At 53.8% G+C, this 26,959-nt stretch overlaps 1 protein-coding gene across 1 annotated transcript in view; it reads right to left on the minus strand.

Annotated features, from left to right (window-relative positions):
- Positions 1–4: 4 nt before the first annotated feature.
- Positions 5–26,959, minus strand: part of TMEM8B (transmembrane protein 8B) — a 27,996-nt gene continuing 1,041 nt past the window's right edge. The window contains exons 3-6 of the mRNA XM_069963680.1: positions 26,764–26,942; positions 22,706–22,852; positions 973–1,089; positions 5–590 (exon numbers count right to left, since the gene is read on the minus strand). Coding sequence (XP_069819781.1) covers positions 255–590; positions 973–1,089; positions 22,706–22,852; positions 26,764–26,942 — 779 coding nt within the window. The 3' untranslated portion in view covers positions 5–254. The remainder of the gene's footprint in view (positions 591–972; positions 1,090–22,705; positions 22,853–26,763; positions 26,943–26,959) is intronic.

Below are 26,959 nucleotides of genomic sequence, written 5' to 3' on the forward strand. Positions count from 1 at the left end.
ATGAATAGTAGTTGGCAGCCTCCTGGCACAGCCGTCATCTCCTGCCTCCAAGTAAAAGAAGATGAGAAGAGATGGGGTGAGCTGGTGTGGGGGTGATGACTCTCCCTCCTTGTCACCACCAGTCATTCTGCCCCCAGGGACTATGCAAGAACAGGCACGTCCTGAATGAGGTAATACTGATCAGTGGGGGCAGGCGGTGGTCGGTCTACCGCCGCCCTTCACATTCAAGGATGTCCTTGTGTTTGGTTCATGTGTCAACTGGTGCAGATGCTGTTAATGGAGACGGAGCCCGGATCCACCAGGCCCAGTTCTTCCTGCTCATTGACGCACAGTTGGTAGCCACATCCCTTCCTGCGAGCCAGAGGAGCCACCCTCCCGTCAGGCTTGGCACGTGGTGGAAGAAGGAAGCCCACGCTGCCGGCGATCAGCATGTGCCAGATACTGTGGATGTAGAAGTAGTTCTCCTCAGTCTCCACAAATGCGTAGAGGGCCACCGCCGAGCTGGCAATCAGGGTGCCCGGGCACAGGTAGAAGAGCCAGCGCTTCCAGGTTGGTGGGTAACAGTGACGCCTCCGGATGGTGCGGAAAGTCTGAAAGAAGAAGAGGAGTAGGTGTTACTAGGAGTGACTAAACCCCCCGCCCACCCAACATAATACAAAGGGGAGTATCCTCTGTATAACAACAATCTGATCACCCAGGGTCTCTGCAAAAGCCCCCAATATCAGCGGGGGTGTCAGAGCCATAGCGACACTTCAGCAGTGGGGTCTGTGCTCCGGGGCGATGGACAGGCCTGATGGGCTCCCCGTGGAGCTCTCTGGAGTTACTCCACATTGAAGAAACTGCAGGGGGCTTCCTTGTAGATATTGGCCATCCCTGGAATCTTCCGGCCCTGTGATGTGTCGGAACCTTCCGATGTGTCCTCAGACACTAGGCCCGGAGAGCTTCCTGAGAAGAGAATCACAGGATACTCACCCAGGCGATGGCCATGATGCCCACAGCAAATAAACTGGGCCCGAGGAGGTTCCACAGGCCATGGCGATCCAGCTGCAAAGCCATGGAGAGCAGCATGGCCCCGAGGAGGTAGAGAACCTGCCGGAGGGAAAAGAAGTCATATAGCACCAACATCTATCCAACATGTCCTCTGGCGCCCCCAGCAGGTCATAATGTGAGGCTGCACCCACAGGGCGATTCATGATCCACCAGCTATGTCATCTGTGACGTACTGAGGATGTCCTGAAACATGGCGGGTGGTACGGGGGCTCCGGAGCTGAGAAACACCACACTGATCCCTGACTACTACTCCTACCACACCGATCTCCAACTCCTCCTCCTACCGCACTGAGCCCTGACTACTACTCCTCCTACCAAGCTCACATTGACAGCAACTCCTCCTACTGTGCTCACAGCGACTACTCCTCCTACCGTGCTCACAGCGACCCCTCCTCCTACTGCACTGATCTCCGACTCCTACTGTGCTCACAGCGACTACTCCTCCTACCGTGCTCACAGCGACCCCTCCTCCTACTGCACTGATCTCCGACTCCTACTGTGCTCACAGCGACTCCTCCTACTGTGCTCACAGCGACTCCTCCTACTGTGCTCACAGCGACTCCTACTGTGCTCACAGCGACTCCTCCTCCTACTGTGCTCACATTGACAGTCAGGGATCAGTGCAGTAGGAGTAGTAGTCAGGGATCAGTGCGGTAGGAGGAGGAGTCGCTGTGAGCACAGTAGGAGGAGGAGGAGGAGATCAGTGCAGTAGGAGTAGTAGCAACTACTCCTCCTACCGCACTGATCCCTGACTACTACTCCTACTGCACTGATCTCCGACTCTTACTGTGCTCACAGCGACTCCTCCTCCTACCGCACTGAGCCCTGACTACTACTCCTACTGCACTGATCCCTGACTGTCGATGTGAGCACAGTAGGAGGAGTCACTGTGAGCACAGTAGGAGGAGGAGTCGCTGTGAGCACAGTAAGAGTCGGAGATCAGTGCAGTAGGAGTAGTAGTCAGGGATCAGTGCGGTAGGAGGAGTAGTTGCTACTACTCCTACTGCACTGATCTCCGACTCTTACTGTGCTCACAGCGACTCCTCCTCCTACCGCACTGAGCCCTGACTACTACTCCTACTGCACTGATCTCCGACCCCTCCTCCTACTGTGCTCACAGCGACTCCTCCTCCTACCGCACTGATCCCTGACTACTACTCCTACTGCACTGATCTCCGACTCCTCCTACTGTGCTCACAGCGACTCCTCCTACTGTGCTCACAGCGACTCCTCCTACTGTGCTCACAGCGACTCCTCCTACTGTGCTGACAGCGACTCCTCCTCCTACTGTGCTCACATCGACAGCAACTACTCCTCCTACCGCACTGATCCCTGACTACTACTCCTACTGCACTGATCTCCGACTCTTACTGTGCTCACAGCGACTCCTCCTCCTACCGCACTGAGCCCTGACTACTACTCCTACTGCACTGATCTCCGACTCCTCCTCCTACTGTGCTCACAGCGACTCCTCCTACCGCACTGAGCCCTGACTACTACTCCTCCTACCAAGCTCACATCGACAGCAACTCCTCCTCCTACTATGCTCACAGCGACTCCTCCTCCTACTGTGCTCACAGCGACCACTCCTCCTACCGTGCTCACAGCGACTCCTCCTCCTACCGCACTGATCCCTGACTACTACTCCTACTGCACTGATCTCTCACTCTTACTGTGCTCACAGCGACTCCTCCTCCTACCGCACTGAGCCCTGACTACTACTCCTACTGCACTGATCTCCGACTCCTCCTCCTACTGTGCTCACAGCGACTCCTCCTCCTACCGCACTGAGCCCTGACTACTACTCCTCCTACCAAGCTCACATCGACAGCAACTCCTCCTCCTACTGTGCTCACAGCGACTCCTCCTCCTACTGTGCTTACAGCGACCACTCCTCCTACCGTGCTCACAGCGACTCCTCCTCCTACCGCACTGATCCCTACCTACTACTCCTACTGCACTGATCTCCGACTCCTCCTACTGTGCTCACAGCGACTCCTCCTACTGTGCTCACAGCGACTCCTCCTACTGTGCTCACAGTGACTCCTCCTACTGTGCTCACATCGACAGTCAGGGATCAGTGCAGTAGGAGTAGTAGTCAGGGCTCAGTGCGGTAGGAGGAGGAGTCGCTGTGAGCACAGTAAGAGTCGGAGATCAGTGCAGTAGGAGTAGTAGTCAGGGATCAGTGCGGTAGGAGGAGTAGTTGCTACTACTCCTACTGCACTGATCTCCTCCTCCTCCTACTGTGCTCACAGCGACTACTCCTCCTACTGCACTGATCTCCGACTCTTACTGCGCTCACAGCGACTCCTCCTCCTACCGCACTGAGCCCTGACTACTACTCCTACTGCACTGATCTCCGACTCCTCCTCCTACTGTGCTCACAGCGACTCCTCCTCCTACCGCACTGAGCCCTGACCACTACTCCTACCAAGCTCACATCGACAGCAACTCCTCCTCCTACTGTGCTCACAGCGACTCCTCCTCCTACTGTGCTCATAGCGACTTCTCCTCCTACCGCACTGATCTCCGACTCCTCCTACTGTGCTCACAGCGACTACTCCTCCTACCGTGCTTACAGCGACTACTCCGCCTCCTGTGCTCACAGCGACTACTCCTCCTACCGCACTGATCTCCAATTCCTCCTCCTACTGTGCTCACAGCGACTCCTCCTCCTACTGTGCTCACAGCGACTACTCCTCCTACCGCACTGATCTCCGATTCCTCCTCCTACTGTGCTCACAGCGGCTCCTCCTCCTACTGTGCTCACAGCAACTACTCCTCCTGTGCTCACAGCGGCTCCTCCTCCTACTGTGCTCACAGCGACTCCTCCTACCGCACTGATCTCCGACTCCTCCTACCGCACTGATCTCCGACTCCTCCTCCTACCGTGCTCACAGAGTCTACTCCTCCTACCAAGCTCACATCGACAGCGACTCCTCCTACCGCACTGATCTCCGACTACTCCTCCTACACAGGGCCGATTCTAGCTTCTCTGCTGCCTGAGGCGAAAATTAAAATGGCGCCCCCCTCCCCCGAAACTAGAATCAATTGTGTAGGAACTATTCTCACGTCGATACCTCAGCTATTAGTAAACTTATTATTTTCTCATTATGTATTATGATGTTCTGCAGAATCTCATCATACACCTCAGCTGCTGCAGAACCTCATTATACACCTCAGCTGCAGCAGAACATCACACTACACCTCAGCTGCTGCAGAACATCATAACATACATGCATGCACTGCAGCATCCTAATATATTCAAGTGGGGGAGGGGGGTGCACATGGCCAGGGCCGTATTTACCACTAGGCACCCGTGGTTCGGTGCCTAGGGCAGCACCTTGCAGGGGGGCAGCACCAGGGAGCAGGGGGACAGAAAAAACAATTTTTTTTGCTTTTATTTTTTAGTTTCCCTCCTCCTGTTCAGACTTGCCAGTAAATCTGGTGTCTTTTCCAGGGGGGTGGGGGGTATGGTGGTATTTGTCAGGTCTGGTATTGCCAATAGGTGCGTGTAGATGGGGCGTCTCCCGGGTTAGTGCCTAGGGCAGCAGCAGCTGGTAATACAGCCCTGCACATGGCACAGTGACTTTATTAAGCTGCAGGGGTTAATAAAGTCACTGTGCCATGTGCATCCATAACATAAGGGTGCTGGAGGGGTTAACGAGGAGAGGAGGACTGGTATATATACAGTGTACAGCACATATATGATACAGCAGACTATATATACACTGTATAGGGGAGGAGTATTATATATATACACAGTGAATATATGATATAGCAGTTAATGTATACACTATATAGGGGAAGGTTGTTCTATATAAAGAACACATATGAAACAGAAGAGACAATGTGTACACTATATAGGGGAGGACTGTTATATACAGTATACAGAACATATATGATATAGCAGTGGTTAATAAAGCAACTGTGCCATGTGACCCCCCTGGAATACATAGGGGTGCTGCAGTGCAAAGTATAAGGAACTAACTGTGCCATGTCAAGTGGGGGAGGGGGTGCACATGGCACAGTGACTTTATTAAACTGCAGGGGTTAATAACGTTACTAAACACATAACATAAGGGGCTGCAGGGGTTAACTCACCAGCAGCAGGCCCAGTGGAGGAGGAAGAGGATGGGAGGGATCAGGTAATTGGCTGCCCACCACACACAGACAGCAGCACACATAGACACAGGGACAGACACACAGAGCAGCACACATAGACACAGGGACAGACACACAGAGCAGCACACATAGACACAGTGACAGACACACAGAGCAGTACACATAGACACAGTGACAGACACACAGAGCAGTACACATAGACACAGTGACAGACACACAGAGCAGCACACATAGACACAGGGACAGACACACAGAGCAGCACACATAGACACAGGGACAGACACACAGAGCAGCACACATAGACAGGGACAGACACACAGAGCAGTACATACACAGGGACAGACACAGAGCAGTACATACACAGGGACAGATGCACAGAGCAGTACATACACAGGGACAGATACACAGAGCAGTACATACACAGGGACAGACACACAGAGCAGTACATACACAGGGACAGACACACAGAGCAGCACACATAGACACAGTGACAGACACACAGAGCAGTACATACACAGGGACAGACACACAGAGCAGTACATACACAGGGACAGATGCACAGACACACAGAGCAGTACATACACAGTGACAGACACACAGAGCAGTACATACACAGGGACAGACACACAGAGCAGCACACATAGACACAGTGACAGACACACAGAGCAGTACATACACAGTGACAGACACACAGAGCAGTACATACACAGTGACAGACACACAGAGCAGCACACATAGACACAGTGACAGATACACAGAGCAGTACATACACAGGGACAGACACACAGAGCAGTACATACACAGGGACAGACACACAGAGCAGTACATACAGTGACAGACACACAGAGCAGTACATACACAGGGACAGACACACAGAGCAGTACATACACAGGGACAGACACACAGAGCAGTACATACACAGGGACAGACACACAGAGCAGTACATACACAGGGACAGACACACAGAGCAGTACATACACAGGGACAGACACACAGAGCAGTACATACACAGGGACAGACACACAGAGCAGCACACATAGACACAGTGACAGATACACAGAGCAGTACATACACAGGGACAGATGCACAGACACACAGAGCAGTACATACACAGTGACAGACACACAGAGCAGTACATACACAGGGACAGACACACAGAGCAGCACACATAGACACAGTGACAGACACACAGAGCAGTACATACACAGTGACAGACACACAGAGCAGCACACATAGACACAGTGACAGATACACAGAGCAGTACATACACAGTGACAGACACACAGAGCAGTACATACACAGGGACAGACACACAGAGCAGTACATACACAGGGACAGACACACAGAGCAGTACATACACAGGGACAGACACACAGAGCAGTACATACACAGGGACAGACACACAGAGCAGTACATACACAGGGACAGACACACAGAGCAGTACATACACAGGGACAGACACACAGAGCAGCACACATAGACACAGTGACAGATACACAGAGCAGTACATACACAGGGACAGACACACAGAGCAGTACATACACAGGGACAGACACACAGAGCAGTACATACACAGGGACAGATACACAGAGCAGTACATCCACAGGGACACACAGAGCAGTACATACACAGGGACAGACACAGAGCAGTACATACACAAGGAAGGACACACAGAGCCAGCTACACATAGACACAGTGACAGACACACAGAGCAGTACATACACAGTGACAGATACACAGAGCAGTACATACACACGTGACAGATACACAGAGCAGTACATACACAGGGACAGACACACAGAGCAGTACCTACACAGGGACAGACACACAGAGCAAAGCACACATAGACACAGTGACAGATACACAGAGCAGTCACATACACAGTGACAGACACACAGAGCAGTCATACACAGGGGACAGACACACAGAGCAGTACATACACAGTGACAGACACACAGAGCAGTACATACACAGGGACAGACACACAGAGCAGTACATACACAGGGACAGACACACAGAGCAGCACACATAGACACAGTGACAGATACACAGAGCAGTACATACACAGGGACAGACACACAGAGCAGTACATACACAGGGACAGACACACAGAGCAGTACATACACAGGGACAGATACACAGAGCAGTACATACACAGGGACAGACACACAGAGCAGTACATACACAGGGACAGACACAGAGCAGTACATACACAGGGACAGACACACAGAGCAGTACACATAGACACAGTGACAGACACACAGAGCAGTACATACACAGTGACAGATACACAGAGCAGTACATACACAGTGACAGATACACAGAGCAGTACATACACAGGGACAGACACACAGAGCAGTACATACACAGGGACAGACACACAGAGCAGCACATACACAGGGACAGACACACAGAGCAGTACATACACAGTGACAGACACACAGAGCAGCACACATAGACACATTGACAGACACACAGAGCAGTACATACACAGGGACAGACACACAGAGCAGTACATACACAGGGACAGACACACAGAGCAGCACACATAGACACAGTGACAGACACACAGAGCAGTACATACACAGGGACAGACACACAGAGCAGTACATACACAGTGACAGACACACAGAGCAGTACAATAGACACAGTGACAGATACACAGAGCAGTAATACACAGTGACAGACACACAGAGCAGTACATACACAGTGGACAGACACACAGAGCAGCCTACATACACAGTGACAGACTACACAGAGCAGTACATACACAGTGACAGACACACAGAGCAGTACATACACAGGGACAGACACACAGAGCAGTACATACACAGGGACAGACACACAGAGCAGTACATACACAGGGACAGATACACAGAGCAGTACATACACAGTGACAGACACACAGAGCAGTACATACACAGTGACAGACACACAGAGCAGTACATACACAGGGACAGACACACAGAGCAGCACACATAGACACAGGGACAGACACACAGAGCAGTACATACACAGGGACAGACACACAGAGCAGTACATACACAGGGACAGACACACAGAGCAGCACACATAGACACAGGGACAGACACACAGAGCAGTACATACACAGTGACAGATACACAGAGCAGCACACATAGACACAGTGACAGACACACAGAACAGCACACATAGACACAGTGACAGACACACAGAGCAGCACACATAGACACAGGGACAGATATACAGAGCAGCACACATAGACACAGTGACAGACACACAGAGCAGTACATACACAGGGACAGACACACAGAGCAGTACATACACAGAGACAGACACAGAGCAGTACATACACAGGGACAGACACACAGAGCAGTACATACACAGTGACAGACACACAGAGCAGTACATACACAGGGACAGACACACAGAGCAGTACATACACAGGGACAGATACACAAAGCAGTACATACACAGGGACAGACACACAGAGCAGTACATACACAGTGACAGACACACAGAGCAGTACATACACAGTGACGGACACACAGAGCAGTACATACACAGGGACAGATACACAAAGCAGTACATACACAGGGACAGACACACAGAGCAGTACATACACAGTGACAGACACACAGAGCAGTACATACACAGGGACAGACACACAGAGCAGTACATACACAGTGACAGACACACAGAGCAGTACATACACAGTGACAGACACACAGAGCAGCACACATAGACACAGGGACAGACACACAGAGCAGCACACATAGACACAGTGACAGACACACAGAGCAGTACATACACAGGGACAGACACACAGAGCAGTACATACACAGTGACAGACACACAGAGCAGTACATACACAGTGACAGACACACAGAGCAGTACATACACAGGGACAGACACACAGAGCAGTACATACACAGGGACAGACACACAGAGCAGTACATACACAGAGCAGTACATACACAGTGACAGACACACAGAGCAGTACATACACAGTGACAGATACACAGAGCAGTACATACACAGGGACAGACACACAGAGCAGTACATACACAGTGACAGACACAGAGCAGTACATACACAGTGACAGACACACAGAGCAGTACATACACAGGGACAGACACACAGAGCAGTACATACACAGAGACAGACACAGAGCAGTACATACACAGTGACAGACACACAGAGCAGTACATACACAGAGACAGACACAGAGCAGTACATACACAGTGACAGACACACAGAGCAGTACATACACAGGGACAGACACACAGAGCAGTACATACACAGAGACAGACACACAGAGCAGCACACATAGACACAGTGACAGACACACAGAGCAGTACATACACAGGGACAGACACACAGAGCAGCACACATAGACACAGTGACAGACACACAGAGCAGTACATACACAGGGACAGACACACAGAGCAGTACATACACAGGGACAGACACACAGAGCAGTACATACACAGTGACAGATACACAGAGCAGTACATACACAGGGACAGACACACAGAGCAGTACATACACAGGGACAGACACACAGAGCAGTACATACACAGGGACAGACACACAGAGCAGTACATACACAGGGACAGACACACAGAGCAGTACATACACAGTGACAGATACACAGAGCAGTACATACACAGGGACAGACACACAGAGCAGCACACATAGACACAGTGACAGATACACAGAGCAGTACATACACAGGGACAGACACACAGAGCAGTACATACACAGTGACAGACACACAGAGCAGTACATACACAGGGACAGACACACAGAGCAGCACATACACAGTGACAGACACACAGAGCAGCACATACACAGGGACAGACACACAGAGCAGTACATACACAGGGACAGACACACAGAGCAGTACATACACAGGGACAGACACACAGAGCAGTACATACACAGGGACAGACACACAGAGCAGTACATACACAGTGACAGATACACAGAGCAGCACACATAGACACAGTGACAGACACACAGAGCAGTACATACACAGTGACAGACACACAGAGCAGTACATACACAGGGACAGACACACAGAGCAGCACATACACAGTGACAGACACACAGAGCAGCACATACACAGGGACAGACACACAGAGCAGTACATACACAGGGACAGACACACAGAGCAGTACATACACAGGGACAGACACACAGAGCAGTACATACACAGGGACAGACACACAGAGCAGTACATACACAGTGACAGATACACAGAGCAGCACACATAGACACAGTGACAGATACACAGAGCAGTACATACACAGGGACAGACACACAGCGCAGTACATACACAGTGACAGATACACAGAGCAGCACACATAGACACAGTGACAGATACACAGAGCAGTACATACACAGGGACAGACACACAGAGCAGTACATACACAGGGACAGACAGTACAGGCAGACCCAGCACCACACACAGGTACACAGCAGAGACAGCACCACAACAGGAGGGCAGCTGTCCAGCCCTAGACAGGACACACACACCACACTAGACACATGCCAGTACTGTACAAAAGATGATCTCCTCCTCCTCTGGGCCGACAGCGTCCAACCATGTGTGCCGTCACTGCTCTGACACTGTGAGCGGCTGCTGCCCTCAGTGTCTCTCAGCGGCTGCTGCCCTCAGTGTCTCTCAGCGGCTGCTGCCCTCAGTGTCTCTCAGCGGCTGCTGCCCTCAGTGTCTCTCAGCGGCTGCTGCCCTCAGTGTCTCTCAGCGGCTGCTGCCCTCAGTGTCTCTCAGCGGCTGCTGCCCTCAGTGTCTCTCAGCGGCTGCTGCCCTCAGTGTCTCTCAGCGGCTGCTGCCCTCAGTGTATCTCAGCGGCTGCTGCCCTCAGTGTCTCTCAGCGGCTGCTGCCCTCAGTGTCTCTCAGCGGCTGCTGCCCTCAGTGTCTCTCAGCGGCTGCTGCCCTCAGTGTCTCTCAGCGGCTGCTGCCCTCAGTGTCTCTCAGCGGCTGCTGCCCTCAGTGTCTCTCAGCGGCTGCTGCCCTCAGTGTCTCTCAGCGGCTGCTGCCCTCAGTGTCTCTCAGCGGCTGCTGCCCTCAGTGTCTCTCAGCGGCTGCTGCCCTCAGTGTCTCTCAGCGGCTGCTGCCCTCAGTGTCTCTCAGCGGCTGCTGCCCTCAGTGTCTCTCAGCGGCTGCTGCCCTCAGTGTCTCTCAGCGGCTGCTGCCCTCAGTGTCTCTCAGCGGCTGCTGCCCTCAGTGTATCTCAGCGGCTGCTGCCCTCAGTGTCTCTCAGCGGCTGCTGCCCTCAGTGTCTCTCAGCGGCTGCTGCCCTCAGTGTCTCTCAGCGGCTGCTGCCCTCAGTGTCTCTCAGCGGCTGCTGCCCTCAGTGTCTCTCAGCGGCTGCTGCCCTCAGTGTCTCTCAGCGGCTGCTGCCCTCAGTGTCTCTCAGCGGCTGCTGCCCTCAGTGTCTCTCAGCGGCTGCTGCCCTCAGTGTATCTCAGCGGCTGCTGCACTATTAGTATTACTATTAGTATGCAGACCGGGCGGCCCCCTGGACTGCAAATCAGGCAGCAGGAAGAGGAGGGATCAGCATGTGGAGCCGCTGTGGCCGTCCGTCCGTTCATGCTCCTACCCAATCCTCAGGAAGACTGCCGCGTGACGTCACACATCACAGAGACGAAGCCCGGCAGTTCCTGGGGAGGGCGGTACGGGCGGCCAGGCACTCAGCACTGATAGGGGCCGAGGCTGCTGTCACTTGAGTGAAGTTAAACTTCACTAAAATGACAGTGGCAGAGAAGATTGTGCCGCCCCCTGCAGGATCACAGGAGCTGCCGCCTGAGGTGGAAGGCTCACTCCGCCTCATGGCAGGAGCGGGCCTGCTCCTACCGCACTGATCTCCTCCTCCTACCGTGCTCACAGCGACTCCTCCTCCTACCGCACTGATCCCTGAGTACTACTCCTACTGCACTGATCTCCTCCTCCTTCTACTGTGCTCACATCGACAGAGACTCCTCCTCCTACCGCACTGATCCCCAACTCCTCCTACTGTGCTCACAGCGACTCCTCCTCCTACCGCACTGATCTCCTTCTCCTCCTCCTACCGCACTGATCTCCTCCTCCTCCTACCGTGCTCACAGAGTCTACTCCTCCTACCAAGCTCACATCGACAGCGACTCCTCCTACCGCACTGATCTCCGACTACTCCTCCTACTGTGCTCACAGCGACTCCTCCTCCTACCGCACTGATCCCTGACTACTACTCCTACTGCACTGATCTCCTCCTCCTCCTACTGTGCTCACAGAGTCTACTCCTCCTACCAAGCTCACATCGACAGCGACTACTCCTCCTACCGCACTGATCCCTGACTACTACTCCTACTGCACTGATCTCCAACTCCTCCTACTGTGCTCACAGCGACTCCTCCTCCTACCGCACTGATCTCCTTCTCCTCCTACCGTGCTCACAGAGTCTACTCCTCCTACCAAGCTCACATCGACAGCGACTCCTTCTCCTACCGCACTGATCTCCGACTACTCCTCCTACTGTGCTCACAGCGACTCTTCCTCCTACCGCACTCATCTTTGACTACTCCTCCTACCGCACTGATCCCTGACTACTACTCCTACTGCACTGATCTCCTCCTCCTACTGTGCTCACAGCGACTCCTCCTCCTACCGCACTGATCCCTGACTACTACTCCTACTGCACTGATCTCCTCCTCCTCCTACTGTGCTCACAGAGTCCTACCGCACTGATCCCTGACTACTACTCCTACTGCACTGATCTCCTCCTCCTCCTACTGTGCTCACAGAGTCTACTCCTCCTACCAAGCTCACATCGACAGCGACTCTTCCTCCTACCGCACTCATCTTTGACTACTCCTCCTACCACTCTGATCCCTGACTACTACTCCTACTGCACTGATCTCCAACTCCTCCTACTGTGCTCACAGCGACTCCTCCTCCTACCGCACTGATCTCCTCCTCCTCCTACCGTGCTCACAGAGTCTACTCCTCCTACCAAGCTCACATCGACAGCGACTCCTCCTACCCACTGATCTCCGACTACTCCTCCTACTGTGCTCACAGCGACTCCTCCTCCTACCGCACTGATCTCCTCCTCCTGCTACCGTGCTCACAGAGTCTACTCCTCCTACCAAGCTCACATCGACAGCGACTACTCCTCCTACCGCACTGATCCCTGACTACTACTCCTACTGTGCTCACAGCGACTCCTCCTCCTTTTGTACTCACAGCGACTACTCCTCCTACCGCACTGATCTCCGACTACTCCTCCTATCGTGCTCACATCGACAGCAACTCCTCCTCCTACCGCACTGATCTCCGACTCCTCCTACTGTGCTCACAGTGACTCCTCATTTTGTACTCACAGCGACTACTCCTCCTACCGCACTGATCTCCGACAACTCCTCCTACCGTGCTCACATCGACAGCGACTCCTCCTCCTACCGCACTGATCCCTGACTACTACTCCTACTGCACTGATCTCCAACTCCTCCTACTGTGCTCACAGCGACTCCTCCTCCTACCGCACTGATCTCCGACTCCTCCTCCTTTTGTACTCACAGTGACTACTCCTCCTACCGCACTGATCTCCGACAACTCCTCCTACCGTGCTCACATCGACAGCGACTCCTCCTCCTACCGCACTGATCACCGACTACTCCTCCTACTGTGCTCACAGCGACTCCTCCTACTGTGCTCACAGCGACTCCTCCTCCTTTTGTACTCTCAGCGACTACTCCTCCTACCGCACTGATCTCCGACTACTACTCCTACTGTGCTCACAGCGACTCCTCCTCCTTTTGTACTCACAGCGACTACTCCTTCTACCGCACTGATCTCTGACTACTACTTCTACTGCACTGATCTCCGACTCCTCCTACTGTGCTCACAGCGACTCCTCCTCCTACCGCACTGATCTCCGACTACTCCTCCTACTGTGCTTACAGCGACTCCTCCTCCTACCGCACTGATCTCCGACTACTCCTCCTACTGCACTGATCCCTGAGTACTACTCCTACTGCACTGATCTCCTCCTCCTCCTACTGTGCTCACAGAGTCTACTCCTCCTACCAAGCTCACATCGACAGCGACTCCTCCTCCTACCGCACTGATCCCTGACTACTCCTACTGCACTGATCTCCTCCTCCTCCTACTGTGCTCACAGAGTCTACTCCTCCTACCGCACTGATCCCTGACTACTACTCCTACTAAACTGATCTCCTCCTCCTACTGTGCTCACAGAGTCTACTCCTCCTACCAAGCTCACATCGACAGCGACTACTCCTCCTACCGCACTGATCCCTGACTACTACTCCTACTGCACTGATCTCCAACTCCTCCTACTGTGCTCACAGCGACTCCTCCTCCTACCGCACTGATCCCTGACTACTACTCCTACTGCACTGATCTCCTCCTCCTCCTACTGTGCTCACAGAGTCTACTCCTCCTACCAAGCTCACATCGACAGCGACTCCTCCTCCTACCGCACTGATCCCTGACTACTACTCCTACTGCACTGATCTCCAACTCCTCCTACTGTGCTCACAGCGACTCCTTCTCCTACTGTGCTCACAGCGACTCCTTCTCCTACCGCACTGATCTCCGACTACTCCTCCTACTGTGCTCACAGCGCACAGCTCACAGCGCACTACCGCACTCATCTCTGACTCCTCCTCCTACCGCACTGATCCCTGACTACTACTCCTACTACACTGATCTCCAACTCCTCCTACTGTGCTCACAGCGACTCCTCCTCCTACCGCACTGATCTCCTCCTCCTCCTACCGTGCTCACAGAGTCTACTCCTCCTACCAAGCTCACATCAACAGCGACTCCTCCTACCCACTGATCTCCGACTACTCCTCCTACTGTGCTCACAGCGACTCCTCCTCCTACCGCACTTATCTCCTCCTCCTGCTACCGTGCTCACAGAGTCTACTCCTCCTACCAAGCTCACATCGACATTGACTCCTCCTCCTACCGCACTGATCCCTGACTACTACTCCTACTGCACTGATCTCCTCCTCCTCCTACCGTGCTCACAGTCTACTCCTCCTACCAAGCTCACATCGACAGCGACTCTTCCTCCTACCGCACTGATCTCTGACTACTCCTCCTACCGCACTGATTCCTGAGTACTACTCCTACTGCACTGATCTCCAACTCCTCCTACTGTGCTCACAGCGACTCCTCCTCCTACCGCACTGATATCCTCCTCCTCCTACCGTGCTCACAGAGTCTACTCCTCCTACCAAGCTCACATCGACAGCGACTACTCCTCCTACCGCACTGATCCCTGACTACTACTCCTACTGTGCTCACAGCGACTCCTCCTCCTTTTGTACTCACAGCGACTACTCCTCCTACCGCACTGATCTCCGACTACTCCTCCTATCGTGCTCACATCGACAGCAACTCCTCCTCCTACCGCACTGATCTCCGACTCCTCCTACTGTGCTCACAGTGACTCCTCCTTTTGTACTCACAGCGACTACTCCTCCTACCGCACTGATCTCCGACAACTCCTCCTACTGTGCTCACAGCGACTCCTCCTCCTACCGCACTGATCTCCGACTACTCCTCCTACTGTGCTCACAGCGACTCCTCCTCCTACCGCACTGATCTCTGACTCCTCCTCCTACCGCACTGATCTCCGACTGCTCCTCCTACTGTGCTTACAGCGACTCCTCCTCCTACCGCACTGATCTCCGACTACTCCTCCTACTGCACTGATCCCTGAGTACTACTCCTACTGCACTGATCTCCTCCTCCTCCTACTGTGCTCACAGAGTCTACTCCTCCTACCAAGCTCACATCGACAGCGACTCCTCCTCCTACCGCACTGATCACAGCGACTCCTCCTACTGTGCTCACAGCGACTCCTCCTCCTTTTGTACTCTGAGCGACTACTCCTCCTACCGCACTGATCTCCGACTACTACTCCTACTGTGCTCACAGCGACTCCTCCTCCTTTTGTACTCACAGCGACTACTCCTTCTACCGCACTGATCTCTGACTACTACTTCTACTGCACTGATCTCCGACTCCTCCTACTGTGCTCACAGCGACTCCTCCTCCTACCGCACTGATCTCCGACTACTCCTCCTACTGTGCTCACAGCGACTCCTCCTCCTACCGCACTGATCTCTGACTCCTCCTCCTACCGCACTGATCTCCGACTACTCCTCCTACTGTGCTTACAGCGACTCCTCCTCCTACCGCACTGATCTCCGACTACTCCTCCTACTGCACTGATCCCTGAGTACTACTCCTACTGCACTGATCTCCTCCTCCTACTGTGCTCACAGAATCTACTCCTCCTACCAAGCTCACATCGACAGCGACTCCTCCTCCTACCGCACTGATCCCTGACTACTCCTACTGCACTGATCTCCTCCTCCTCCTACTGTGCTTACAGAGTCTACTCCTCCTACCGCACTGATCCCTGACTACTACTCCTACTAAACTGATCTCCTCCTCCTCCTACTGTGCTCACAGAGTCTACTCCTCCTACCAAGCTCACATCGACAGCGACTACTCCTCCTACCGCACTGATCCCTGACTACTACTCCTACTGCACTGATCTCCTCCTCCTCCTACCGTGCTCACAGTCTACTCCTCCTACCAAGCTCACATCTACATTGACTCCTCCTCCTACCGCACTGATCCCTGACTACTACTCCTACCGCACTGATCTCCTCCTCCTCCTACCGTGCTCACAGAGTCTACTCCTCCTACCAAGCTCACATCGACAGCGACTCCTCCTACCCACTGATCTCCGACTACTCCTCCTACTGTGCTCACAGCGACTCCTCCTCCTACCGCACTGATCTCCTCCTCCTGCTACCGTGCTCACAGAGTCTACTCCTCCTACCAAGCTCACATCGACAGCGACTACTCCTCCTACCGCACTGATCCCTGACTACTACTCCTACTGCACTGATCTCCAACTCCTCCTACTGTGCTCACAGCGACTCCTCCTCCTTTTGTACTCACAGCGACTACTCCTCCTACCGCACTGATCTCCGACAACTCCTCCTTCCGTGCTCACATCGACAGCGACTCCTCCTCCTACCGCACTGATCCCTGACTACTACTCCTACTGCACTGATCTCCAACTCCTCCTACTGTGCTCACAGCGACTCCTCCTCCTACCGCACTGATCTCCGACTCCGCCTCCTTTTGTACTCACAGTGACTACTCCTCCTACCGCACTGATCTCCGACAACTCCTCCTACCGTGCTCACATTGACAGCGACTCCTCCTCCTACCGCACTGATCACCGACTACTCCTCCTAATGTGTTCACAGCGACTCCTCCTCCTACTGCACTGATTTCCGACTCCTCCTACTGTGCTCACAGCGACTCCTCCTCCTTTTGTACTCTCAGCGACTCCTCCTCCTACCGCACTGATCTCCGACTACTACTCCTACTGTGCTCACAGCGACTCCTCCTCCTTTTGTACTCACAGCGACTACTCCTTCTACCGCACTGATCTCTGACTACTACTCCTACTGCACTGATCTCCGACTCCTCCTACTGTGCTCACAGCGACTCCTCCTCCTACCGCACTGATCTCCGACTACTCCTCCTACTGTGCTCACAGCGACTCCTCCTCCTACCGCACTGATCTCCGACTACTCCTCCTACTGCACTGATCCCTGAGTACTACTCCTACTGCACTGATCTCCAACTCCTCCTACTGTGCTCACAGCGACTCCTCCTCCTACCGCACTGATCTCCTCCTCCTCCTACCGTGCTCACAGAGTCTACTCCTCCTACCAAGCTCACATTGACAGCGACTACTTCTCCTACCGCACTGATCTCCGGCTACTCCTCCTACCGCACTGATCCCTGACTACTACTTCTACTGTGCTCACAGTGACTCCTCCTTTTGTACTCACAGTGACTACTCCTCCTACCGCACTGATCTCCGACAACTCCTCCTACCGTGCTCACATCGACAGCGACTCCTCCTCCTACCACACTGATCACCGACTACTCCTCCTACTGTGCTCACAGCGACTCCTCCTCCTACTGCACTGATCTCCGACTCCTCCTACTGTGCTCACAGCGACTCCTACTGTGCTCACAGCGACTCCTCCTCCTTTTGTACTCACAGTGACTACTCCTTCTACCGCACTGATCTCTGACTACTACTCCTACTGCACTGATCTCCGACTCCTACTGTGCTCACAGCGACTCCTCCTCCTACCGCACTGATCTCCGACTACTCCTCCTACTGTGCTCACAGCGACTCTTCCTCCTACCGCACTGATCTCTGACTCCTCCTCCTATTGCACTGATCTCCAACTCCTCCTACTGTGCTCACAGCGACTCCTCCTCCTTTTGTACTCACAGCGACTACTCCTCCTACTGCACTGATCTCCGACTACTCCTCCTACTGTGCTCACAGCGACTCCTCCTCCTACTGTGCTTACAGCGACTATTCCTCCTACTGTGCTCACAGTGACTCCTCCTCCTCCTACAGTGCTCACAGCGACTACTCCTCCTACTGTGCTCACAGCGACTCCTCCTCCTACAGCACTGATCTCCGACTTCTCCTCCTACTGTGCTCACAGCGACTCCTCCTCCTACCGCACTGATCTCCGACTTCTCCTCCTACTGTGCTCACAGCGACTCCTCCTCCTACCGCACTGATCTCCGACTTCTCCTCCTACTGTGCTCACAGCGACTCCTCCTCCTACTGTGCTTACAGCGACTATTCCTCCTACTGTGCTCACAGCGATGTAACACCTGGAGTAGTGGATCCACCGGACCGTCACTAGCGATGGCACTAACCTCACCAGGGAGCGGAGTCTAAGGGGCCGCAGGTTTTCACCACAGCCCGCCGCAAGGCGGGATGGACTTGCTGCGGCAGGCGACCCCCAGGTCGCTACCCCTGGCTTGGTTGCTAGTGACGGCAGGCGAGGCGTGGCAGGAGCAGTAGGCAGGAGGAGTGCAGGCTGAGGATAGTATACGTGCTTGCAGGTGGCGGACAGGACTCAGGAACAATGGGAAGGCAGCGGGCAAGGACTAGGGACCAGGACTGAAGACAGGAACAAGGGACAAGGACTAAGGTCAAGGACAACAGGGAGCTGGGCCAAACGCTATGGGAAGCATGTAGAGGCTCCAACACGAGGGGCAGGGCACGCTGGGATTTATAGGGAGTGATTGGGTGCAACTACCAATTAGGAGCACACTGCCCCTTTAAATCTGAGACAGCCGGCGCGCGCGCGCCCTAGGAGGCGGGGACGCGCGCGCCGGCCGGCACAGTGAGAGCCGCCGCGGCCGTGACAAGCGACTCCTCCTCCTACAGTGCTTACAGCGACTCCTCCTCCTACTGTGCTCACAGCGACTACTCCTCCTACCGCACTGATCTCCGACTACTCCTCCTATCGTGCTCACATCGACAGCGACTCCTCCTCCTACCGCACTGATCCCTGACTACTACTCCTACTGCACTGATCTCCAACTCCTCCTACTGTGCTCACAGCGACTCCTCCTCCTACCGCACTGATCTCCGACTCCTCCTCCTTTTGTACTCACAGTGACTACTCCTCCTACCGCACTGATCTCCGACAACTCCTCCTACTGTGTTCACAGCGACTCCTCCTCCTACTGCACTGATCTCCGATTCCTCCTACTGTGCTCACAGCGACTCCTCCTCCTTTTGTACTCTCAGCGACTACTCCTCCTACCGCACTGATCTCCGACTACTACTCCTACTGTGCTCACAGCGACTCCTCCTCCTTTTGTACTCACAGCGACTACTCCTTCTACCGCACTGATCTCTGACTACTACTCCTACTGCACTGATCTCCGACTCCTCCTACTGTGCTCACAGCGACTCCTCCTCCTACCGCACTGATCTCCGACTACTCCTCCTACTGTGCTCACAGCGACTCCTCCTCTTACCGCACTGATCTCCGACTACTCCTCCTACTGCACTGATCCCTGAGTATTACTCCTACTGCACTGATCTCCAACTCCTCCTACTGTGCTCACAGTGACTCCTCCTCCTACTGTGCTCACAGCGACTCCTCCTCCTACCGCACTGATCTCCTCCTCCTCCTACAGTGCTCACAGAGTCTACTCCTCCTACCAAGCTCACATTGACAGCGACTCCTCCTCCTACCGCACTGATCTCCGACTACTCCTCCTACTGTGCTCACAGCCACTCCTCCTCCTACCACACTGATCTCTGACTACTCCTCCTACTGTGCTCACAGCGACTCCTCCTCCTACAGCACTGATCTCCTCCTCCTGCTACCGTGCTCACAGAGTCTACTCCTCCTACCAAGCTCACATCGACAGCGAATACTCCTCCTACCGCACTGATCCCTGACTACTACTCCTACTGTGCTCACAGCGACTCCTCTGATCTCCGACTACTCCTCCTATCGTGCTCACATCGACAGCGACTCCTCCTCCTACCGCACTGATCCCTGACTACTACTCCTACTGCACTGATCTCCAACTCCTCCTACTGTGCTCACAGCGACTCCTCCTCCTACCGCACTGATCTCCGACTCCTCCTCCTTTTGTACTCACAGTGACTACTCCTCCTACCGCACTGATCTCCGACAACTCCTCCTACTGTGTTCACAGCGACTCCTCCTCCTACTGCACTGATCTCCGATTCCTCCTACTGTGCTCACAGCGACTCCTCCTCCTTTTGTACTCTCAGCGACTACTCCTCCTACCGCACTGATCTCCGACTACTACTCCTACTGTGCTCACAGCGACTCCTCCTCCTTTTGTACTCACAGCGACTACTCCTTCTACCGCACTGATCTCTGACTACTACTCCTACTGCACTGATCTCCGACTCCTCCTACTGTGCTCACAGCGACTCCTCCTCCTACCGCACTGATCTCCGACTACTCCTCCTACTGTGCTCACAGCGACTCCTCCTCTTACCGCACTGATCTCCGACTACTCCTCCTACTGCACTGATCCCTGAGTATTACTCCTACTGCACTGATCTCCAACTCCTCCTACTGTGCTCACAGTGACTCCTCCTCCTACTGTGCTCACAGCGACTCCTCCTCCTACCGCACTGATCTCCTCCTCCTCCTACAGTGCTCACAGAGTCTACTCCTCCTACCAAGCTCACATTGACAGCGACTCCTCCTCCTACCGCACTGATCTCCGACTACTCCTCCTACTGTGCTCACAGCCACTCCTCCTCCTACCACACTGATCTCTGACTACTCCTCCTACTGTGCTCACAGCGACTCCTCCTCCTACAGCACTGATCTCCTCCTCCTGCTACCGTGCTCACAGAGTCTACTCCTCCTACCAAGCTCACATCGACAGCGAATACTCCTCCTACCGCACTGATCCCTGACTACTACTCCTACTGTGCTCACAGCGACTCCTCCTCCTTTTGTACTCACAGCGACTACTCCTCCAACCGCACTGATCTCCGACTCCTCCTACTGTGCTCACAGTGACTACTCCTCCTACCGCACTGATCTCCGACAACTCCTCCTACCGTGCTCACATCAACAGCGACTCCTCCTCCTACCGCACTGATCCCTGACTACTACTCCTACTGCACTGATCTCCAACTCCTCCTACTGTGCTCACAGCGACTCCTCCTCCTACCGCACTGATCTCCGACTCCTCCTCCTTTTGTACTCACAGTGACTACTCCTCCTACCGCACTGATCTCCGACAACTCCTCCTACCGTGCTCACATCGACAGCGACTCCTCCTCCTACCGCACTGATCACCGACTATTCCTCCTACTGTGCTCACAGCGACTCCTCCTCCTACTGCACTGATCTCCGACTCCTCCTACTGTGCTCACAGCGACTCCTCCTCCTTTTGTACTCTCAGCCACTACTCCTCCTACCGCACTGATCTCCGACTACTCCTCCTACTGTGCTCACAGCGACTCCTCCTCCTACCGCACTGATCTCTGACTCCTCCTCCTATTGCACTGATCTCCAACTCCTCCTACTGTGCTCACAGCGACTCCTCCTCCTACTGTGCTCACAGCGACTCCTCCTCCTACTGTGCTCACAGCGACTCCTCCTCCTACTGTGCTCACAGCGACTCCTCCTCCTTTTGTACTCACAGCAACTACTCCTCCTACCGCACTGATCTCTGACTACTACTCCTACTGCACTGATCTCCGACTCCTCCTACTGTGCTCCCAGCGACTCCTCCTCCTACTGTGCTCACAGCGACTCCTCCTCCTACCGCACTGATCTCCTGAGGCCTCTGTGGTCCCTGTGGTGTCGGAGGTCTCTGTGGTCTGTGAGGTTCCTCTGGTCTCTGAGGACTCTGTGGTCTCGGAGGACCCTGTGGTCTCTGAGGTCTCTGTGGTCCCTCTGGTCCCTGAGGTCTCTGTAGTCCCTGAGGTTTTGAAAGTCCCTGAGGTCTCTGTGTTCCCTGAGGTCTCTGTGTTCCCTGAGGTCTCTGTGTTCCCTGTGGTCCCTGAGGTCTCTGTGGTCTCGGAGGACCCTCTGGTCCCTGAGGTCTCTGTGGTCCCTGAGGTCTCTGTAGTCTCTGACCTGCTTGATGATAGAGTGCAGCCGCGCCATGCTGATCACCGTCACCCACACGGACATGAGGGAACCCAGGAAGTCACAGAACTGCAGCACATCATAGTCCATGATACAGAAGACCACGATGCCCGGCTGGTCACAGGCGTGATAGAACTGCGGAGAGAAGAGACACATGAGGAGAGACCGCAGGAGAGAAGAGACCGCAGGAGAGAAGAGACAGACACATGAGGAGAGACCGCAGGAGAGAAGAGACCGCAGGAGAGAAGAGACAGACACATCAGGAGAGACTGCAGGAGAGAAGAGACAGACACATCAGGAGAGACTGCAGGAGAGAAGAGACAGACACATGAGGAGAGACCGCAGGAGAGAAGAGACAGACACATGAGGAGAGACCGCAGGAGAGAAGAGACCGCAGGAGAGAAGAGACAGACACATCAGGAGAGACTGCAGGAGAGAAGAGACAGACACATCAGGAGAGACTGCAGGAGAGAAGAGACAGACACATGAGGAGAGACCGCAGGAGAGAAGAGACAGACACATGAGGAGAGACCGCAGGAGAGAAGAGACCGCAGGAGAGAAGAGACAGACACATGAGGAGAGACTGCAGGAGAGAAGAGACAGACACATGAGGAGAGACCGCAGGAGAGAAGAGACAGACACATGAGGAGAGACCGCAGGAGAGAAGAGACAGACACATGAGGAGAGACCGCAGCAGAGAAGAGACAGACACATGAGGAGAGACTGCAGGAGAGAAGAGACAGACACATGAGGAGAGACCGCAGGAGAGAAGAGACAGACACATGAGGAGAGACTGCAGGAGAGAAGAGACAGACACATGAGGAGAGACCGCAGGAGAGAAGAGACAGACAAATGAGGAGAGACCGCAGTAGAGAAGAGACAGACACATGAGGAGAGACCGCAGGAGAGAAGAGACCGCAGGAGAGAAGAGACAGACACATCAGAAGAGACTGCAGGAGAGAAGAGACAGACACATGAGGAGAGACCGCAGGAGAGAAGAGACAGACACATGAGGAGAGACCGCAGGAGAGAAGAGACAGACACATGAGGAGAGACCGCAGGAGAGAAGAGACCGCAGGAGAGAAGAGACAGACACATCAGAAGAGACTGCAGGAGAGAAGAGACAGACACATCAGGAGAGACTGCAGGAGAGAAGAGACAGACACATGAGGAGAGACCGCAGGAGAGAAGAGACAGACACATGAGGAGAGACCGCAGGAGAGAAGAGACAGACACATGAGGAGAGACCGCAGGAGAGAAGAGACCGCAGGAGAGAAGAGACAGACACATCAGGAGAGACTGCAGGAGAGAAGAGACAGACACATCAGGAGAGACTGCAGGAGAGAAGAGACAGACACATGAGGAGAGACCGCAGGAGAGAAGAGACAGACACATGAGGAGAGACCGCAGGAGAGAAGAGACAGACACATGGGGAGAGACCGCAGGAGAGAAGAGACAGACACATCAGGAGAGACTGCAGGAGAGAAGAGACAGACACATGAGGAGAGACCGCAGGAGAGAAGAGACCGCAGGAGAGAAGAGACAGACACATCAGGAGAGACTGCAGTAGAGAAGAGACAGACACATCAGGAGAGACTGCAGGAGAGAAGAGACAGACACATGAGGAGAGACCGCAGGAGAGAAGAGACCGCAGGAGAGAAGAGACAGACACATGAGGAGAGACCGCAGGAGAGAAGAGACAGACACATGAGGAGAGACCGCAGGAGAGAAGAGACAGACACATGAGGAGAGACCGCAGGAGAGAAGAGACAGACACATCAGGAGAGACTGCAGGAGAGAAGAGACAGACACATGAGGAGAGACCGCAGCAGAGAAGAGACAGACACATGAGGAGAGACCGCAGGAGAGAAGAGACAGACACATGAGGAGAGACCGCAGGAGAGAAGAGACCGCAGGAGAGAAGAGACAGACACATGAGGAGAGACTGCAGGAGAGAAGAGACCGCAGGAGAGAAGAGACAGACACATCAGGAGAGACTGCAGGAGAGAAGAGACAGACACATCAGGAGAGACTGCAGGAGAGAAGAGACAGACACATGAGGAGAGACCGCAGGAGAGAAGAGACAGACACATGAGGAGAGACCGCAGGAGAGAAGAGACAGACACATGAGGAGAGACTGCAGGAGAGAAGAGACCGCAGGAGAGAAGAGACAGACACATCAGGAGAGACTGCAGGAGAGAAGAGACAGACACATCAGGAGAGACTGCAGGAGAGAAGAGACAGACACATCAGGAGAGACCGCAGGAGAGAAGAGACCGCAGGAGAGAAGAGACAGACACATCAGGAGAGACTGCAGGAGAGAAGAGACAGACACATCAGGAGAGACTGCAGGAGAGAAGAGACAGACACATGAGGAGAGACCGCAGGAGAGAAGAGACCGCAGGAGAGAAGAGACAGACACATCAGGAGAGACTGCAGGAGAGAAGAGACAGACACATGAGGAGAGACCGCAGGAGAGAAGAGACAGACACATGAGGAGAGACCGCAGCAGAGAAGAGACAGACACATGAGGAGAGACTGCAGGAGAGAAGAGACAGACACATGAGGAGAGACCGCAGGAGAGAAGAGACAGACACATGAGGAGAGACCGCAGGAGAGAAGAGACAGACACATGAGGAGAGACCGCAGCAGAGAAGAGACAGACATGAGGAGAGACTGCAGGAGAGAAGAGACAGACACTTCAGGAGAGACTGCAGGAGAGAAGAGACAGACACATGAGGAGAGACTGCAGGAGAGAAGAGACAGACACATGAGGAGAGACTGCAGGAGAGAAGAGACAGACACATGAGGAGAGACAGCAGGAGAGACAGCTGACATAGAGAGAGACAGCAGGAGAGAAGAGACATACAGACACATGAGGAGAGACAGCAGGAGAGACCACTGACAGAGACACATGAGGAGAGACAGCAGGAGAGACAGCTGACATAGAGAGACAGCAGGAGAGAAGAGACAGTGGTCTCTCCTGCTGTCTCTTCTCATGTGTCTCTGTCAGTGGTCTCTCCTGCTGTCTCTTCTCATGTGTCTCTGTCAGTGGTCTCTCCTGCTGTCTCTTCTCATGTGTCTCTGTCAGTGGTCTCTCCTGCTGTCTCTTCTCATGTGTCTCTGTCAGTGGTCTCTCCTGCTGTCTCTCCTCATGTGTCTCTGTCAGTGGTCTCTCCTGCTGTCTCTCCTCATGTGTCTGTATGTCTCTTCTCTCCTGCTGTCTCTCTCTTTGTTAGCTGTCTCTTCTCCTGCTGTCTCTCCCTACTGGCTGCCTCTTCTCTCCTGCTGTCTCTCTATGTCAGCGGTCTCTCCTGCTCTCTCTCCTCGTGTGTCTGTCTCTTCTCTCCTGCTGTCTCTCTAAGTCAGCGGTCTCTCCTCATGTGTCTCTATGTCTCTCCTCTCCTGCTGTCTCTTTATGTCAGCGGTCTCTCCTGCTGTCTCTCCCCATGTGTCTCTGACTCTTCTCGCCTGCCGTCTCTCTATGTCAGCGGTCTCTCCTCATGTGTCTCTGTCTCCTCTCTCCTGCCGTCTCTCTATGTCAGCGGTCTCTCCTCATGTGTCTGTCTCTTCTCTCCTGCTGTCTCTCTATGTCAGACACATGAGGAGAGACCGCTGACATAGAGAGACGGCAGGAGAGAAGAGACATAGAGACACATGAGGAGAGACAGCAGGAGAGACCGCTGACATAGAGACACATGAGGAGAAACGAGACCGCTGACATAGAGACACATGAGGAGAAACGAGACAGCTGACATAGAGACACATGAGGAGAAACGAGACAGCTGACATACAGAGACATGAGGAGAAACGAGACAGCTGACATAGAGAGACATGAGGAAAGAAGAGACACCCAACATAGAGAGACATGAGGAGAAACGAGACAGCTGACATAGAGAGACATGAGGAAAGAAAAGACACCCAACATAGAGAGACATGAGGAGAAACGAGACAGCTGACATAGAGAGACATGAGGAAAGAAAAGACATCCCCCAATCCCTCACACAGAGACATGAGAAGAGAGCGCCAGGGTTGGGGATACTTACAGTGGAGAAGAACATGGTGAAGATGTAGACGGAAGCTTCTAGGAGGCAGCGACTGCGTAAGGCGATGAGGACGGGCGGCAGGAACATGAGATTACTGAGACACAGGAGGAGGGTGGAGAGAAGCTGGAAACCATATGTGAAGGCCTGAGAGTTATCTGTACAGCCCCAGCCACTCCAGCCTGCGAGACAGAGACAA

Source organism: Dendropsophus ebraccatus, chromosome 3 (genome assembly GCF_027789765.1).
Source record: "Dendropsophus ebraccatus isolate aDenEbr1 chromosome 3, aDenEbr1.pat, whole genome shotgun sequence".
Classification (NCBI taxonomy): domain Eukaryota; kingdom Metazoa; phylum Chordata; class Amphibia; order Anura; family Hylidae; genus Dendropsophus; species Dendropsophus ebraccatus.